The sequence below is a fragment of the Akebia trifoliata genome, chromosome 12, assembly GCF_017979445.1.
Source record: "Akebia trifoliata isolate Shusen 1 chromosome 12, ASM1797944v1, whole genome shotgun sequence".
NCBI lineage: Eukaryota > Viridiplantae > Streptophyta > Magnoliopsida > Ranunculales > Lardizabalaceae > Akebia > Akebia trifoliata.
Window position 1 is genome coordinate 7,451,192 of NC_141386.1, and position 4,527 is coordinate 7,455,718.

The 4,527-nt window shown below is 38.7% G+C and overlaps 1 protein-coding gene across 4 annotated transcripts; it reads left to right on the plus strand.

Moving 5' to 3' along the window:
* Positions 1 to 945: 945 nt before the first annotated feature.
* On the plus strand, positions 946 to 4,029 carry LOC147388827 (leucine-rich repeat extensin-like protein 5). Of its 4 annotated transcripts, none has more exons than XM_086418124.1 (2): positions 946 to 2,679; positions 2,710 to 4,029. In XM_086418124.1, the coding sequence occupies exons 1-2, from the start codon at positions 1,122 to 1,124 to the stop codon at positions 3,411 to 3,413; spliced, it is 2,262 nt and encodes a 753-aa protein (XP_086274250.1). In that variant the 5' UTR covers positions 946 to 1,121; the 3' UTR covers positions 3,414 to 4,029. The 4 variants fall into 4 exon arrangements, with proteins under 4 accessions (XP_086274250.1, XP_086274252.1, XP_086274249.1 ...); XM_086418126.1 differs by having other exon boundaries at positions 946 to 2,514; positions 2,572 to 4,029; XM_086418125.1 differs by having other exon boundaries at positions 947 to 2,514; positions 2,557 to 4,029.
* Positions 4,030 to 4,527: the final 498 nt, after the last annotated feature.

Consider the following 4,527-nt stretch of genomic DNA (forward strand, 5'->3'; position numbering starts at 1 on the left):
TAACTCAGATGATACATCTCGTCTCGTTTGAGTTGTCTCATTCGACATTGAAATAATGATTTTTAATCATTTAAAAAATCTAAAAAAATTCAGAAATAATTCCTATTAAAAAATGAAATAAAATAAAAAAAAGATAAAGAAAAATCGATTTAGGAGTGAGAGCATAGAGTTTCAAGTTTGAAAACTCACTGTCTTGTTTAACTCAGACGAGATTTTAGAAAATCTCATCCGAGATATTTTGTTTATCTCGCAATAACTTATTGTTTGGGTTGTCTCGTTTGTGTCAAATGGGATTTTATAAAATCCGTCCGAAACGTCTCGTTGATCTCATAATATGCGACTGTCTCAAATGAGTTTGTGCGTTCATTTCGTCCAGTCATGATATTGAATTAACTCAGGCGATACGTCTTAGTCTCAAACGAATTTTAAAACTATAATACTCATTGAGTTAAAAAAAAAAAAAATCAATCTAAGAATAAAAATATTATTTTTGGAGCCATAAGCACAAATAGAGTGGTAACATGGTTTTAAAACTCATTTGACATGATGGAGTCATACCAATTTTTCCTTGAACGTGAATTCGTGTATCAGATCAGCTCCTCTAATATTCTAGTTGACTTGTTAAGATTTTGGAAAATATTAGCTGAGTTAATAAACAATTGGTCAAAGTCAATAAGTTATAGTTTTTTATATGAAATAATTAAATTTTTATTAATTTGAACATTCCTATGCAGATTAATTATTTATTTGTACTTGAGTATTTACTAATTTACCTTATAAGAAAAAAATAAAATAATAATTTAAATATAATTTTATAATATTTAATTAATTTATATAATTTGGCTTGGATGAGTCAACTCGGTATCCATGTGAGGAGTAATAATGGTATTCAAAGGAAAGAATAAAGTTACCTTTCTCTTTCAAAAAGAGATAATAAAGAGAAGACCAGTCTGAGTGTGTGGCCTTCGAGCTGTGTTTTAGCTGTATTTCATCTTATTATTCTCTCTCTCTCTCTCTCCAAAATCCCTAGAAAGAAGAAAAACTCTCTCTTTCTCTCTCCTCACAATTTTCTCAAATTCTGCAAAAACCTTAACAGAGAAGAAGACAATGTTGAATCTGAGATGAAGAAGAAGCATCTTTATCTTGATCTCCTTCTCCTCCTCTTCTTCTCTTTTTTCATCTCTTCTTTCTCTCTCTTCTCTTCTTTAGAGAGAGAAAAAACCACCATTTTTAACAATGGTGGTGGTCTTACAGATGTTGAAGTAAAATACATTCAACAAAGACAGCTTTTATACTACAGAGATGAATTCGGTGACAGAGGAGAGAACATCTCTGTTGATCCTTCACTTGTGTTCGAAAACCCTAGAATCAAGAACGCTTACATAGCGTTACAAGCTTGGAAACAAGCTATAATCTCAGATCCATTGAATCTCACTGAAAACTGGGTTGGATCTGAGGTTTGCAACTACACTGGTGTGTTTTGTACTAAATCTCTTGATGATCCTTCAATCAGAACCGTTGCTGGTATCGATCTCAATCATGGAGATATCGCTGGTTATCTCCCTGAAGAATTAGGGCTTCTTGTAGATCTGGCATTGTTTCATATTAATTCGAATAGGTTTTGCGGAACCGTTCCTCACGAATTCGTGAAGTTGAAGCTGTTGTTCGAATTAGATCTGAGTAATAATCGATTCGCTGGGAGATTTCCAGAAGTTGTTCTTCGATTGCCTAAGCTGAAATTTCTAGATCTGAGATTTAATGAGTTTGAAGGAAATGTTCCGAAAGAACTCTTTGATAAAGATCTGGATGCCATTTTCATCAACGATAACAGATTTGTGTTCGATCTTCCGGATAATTTCGGAAACTCACCTGTTTCTGTAATTGTTCTTGCGAATAATAGGTTTCATGGTTGTGTTCCAGCGAGTTTGGGGAACATGGCTGAAACCTTAAATGAGATAATCTTTATGAACAATGGATTTAGATCTTGTTTACCAAAAGAGATCGGATTGTTGAAGAATTTAACGGTGTTTGATGTGAGTTTTAATCAGTTGATGGGGCCGTTACCAGATGAGATTGGTGGAATGGTGAGTTTGGAACAATTGAATGTTGCTCATAATATGCTTTCAGGATCGATTCCTGCAAGTATTTGCTTGCTTCCGAATTTGCAGAATTTTACATTTTCGTATAATTTCTTTACTGGTGAGCCTCCTGCGTGTTTCCGTCTTAAAAATTCCGATGATAAGAGAAATTGTTTGGCTGGAAGGCCAGAGCAGAGATTGGATACGCAATGTAAATCGTTCTTGTCTCGTCCTGTTGATTGTAGTTCGTTTAAATGTACTCCTTTTGTTCCTTCGCCTCCGACTCCTGTACTTCCTTCGCCTCCTACTGTTATTGTTCCATCTCCACCACCACCACCACCATCTCCTGTTACTTTCTCATCACCCCCACCGCCAGTTTATTTGGCTCCACCACCGATTTATTTGGCTCCACCACCTCCTCCACCGGTTTATTTGCCTCCACCACCACCACCACCGGTTTATTTGCCTCCACCACCACCACCACCACCACCACCGCCACCACCACCATCACCACCCCCACCTTCGCCACCACCACCAATTTACTCGCCTCCCCCGCCACCACCTTCACCACCACCACCTCCACCACCTTCACCACCACCACCTTCACCATCTCCACCTCCACCTCCACCACCTACATCATCACCCCCACCACCAATTTACTGTGTTCGATCTCCGCCTCCACCACTGAATTCACCACCCCCACCTTTACATTCTCCACCACCACCGAATCCTTACTACTATAATTCACCGCCCCCGCCGCCACACTATTCATCGCCACCTCCACCACCACTGCATTCGCCACCTCCACCGCCAAATTCACCACCACCACCACCGCCTGCCTATTACTATCCATCACCACCACCGCCAGCCGTGTATTCTCCGCCTCCCCCACCCAATTCACCTCCTCCACCACCTCCATGTGTAGAACTGCCTCCGCCTCCATCCCCACCACCATGTGAAGAGTATTCTCCACCACCGCCACCTCCACCGGTTCACTATTTGCCACCTCCATCACCTCCAATTGTATACAATTCACCACCTCCACCACCACCCGTTTACTATTTGCCACCTCCGTCACCTCCAATTGTATACAATTCACCATCTCCACCACCACCAGTTCACTATTTGCCACCTCCGTCACCTTCCCCACCACCACCACCACCACCGGTTCATTACCATTCTCCCCCACCACCTTCACCTCCACCTCCCATTCCTTGTGAAACCCCTCCTCCACCTTCTCAATCACCACCACCACCCACACCGGTATATGAGGGTCCATTGCCGCCAGTTGTGGGTATTCCATACGCATCTCCTCCGCCGCCTCCTTTCTATTGATTCTTTTTTAATTTTTCTCCTACCTTCTTTTCTTTAGAAAAGAGAGTGAAGCATTTCAGTTAATTTGTCTACCAGCTCATCTTTCACTTTCTCTATCAAATGTCCTCCTAAGCTCAAGGAGGAGTATCAATGAAGGATGAACAAAATTTGTAATTCAGAGCAATTATTGATTTGTTTTGGCTATGAGGGATCTGTTTGTTGGCATTCATTTAACGGCGAAGAAGGGATGTGAAAGAGAAGAGTAGGCAAGAAAGACGAGTGAGAGGAGGAGAAATATCTCTCCATAGTTATTTGAATTATTATGGGCATTTGAATTGTGAATAAAATGTGGGTGAGAGAGAGGGAAGCCAAACTAGGTTGCAGAAAAATTTATGTATAGGTAATGAGATTCATGAAAAAAATGATGGATGAACGTTGGTGACAATCAGGGCTTAGAGATAGCAGTTACTCTTCTGCTACTGCTGCTGCTTTGTGAGTTTAGTACTATTATTATTGTTATTTTCTTTATTTATCACAATTTGTTTTCTATTTAATGGTATGATCATGATCATTTACTTGCATTGATTATTCTTGTTTTGTTCTTTTGAATGAAAGAAATGGTTCTCTCTATTGGAAATTGACGTGTGTTGATTTTTTTTTTTTTTTTTTTTCAAATTCTCTAAAGGTCTTAGATTCAAAAGAACATGTCCGGTACAAGGTGTTTTTTTTTTTTGGGTAAGAACTATTTCTTGATGTTTGACACCAAACAAAACTTCCTTTCAGCTCCATTGATGGAAAATTTCCTCTCATGGTTCAGACATTTAGATTTAGATTAGACCCTACCATCATGTAGTTCTCAATTCTTAATTCAGATGGTCCGAGATGTTGAGTATTAAGATGTGATGTTATACACCAAATATTTTCTTAGAGATTATGATAAATCTCATATTGGACATCCTTATAATAAGGGATCTGATCAGATGAGGATTATATCTGTTAGATTTGTTATTGGATTGTTTCTTTATATAAATCCTAGTAGGGTTGTTTGTAATTCATTAAAGATTTAAGAGAATCAATCTTCACACGACACTCCAATTGTAGATCGATTCAATGGCAATGTCAAAATCAAATGGTT

What these genes read in the sequence shown, in the direction of transcription:
- LOC147388827 (XM_086418123.1), top strand. Translation starts at nt 1,122, where the DNA reads ATGAAGAAGAAGCATCTTTATCTTGATCTCCTTCTCCTCCTCTTCTTC.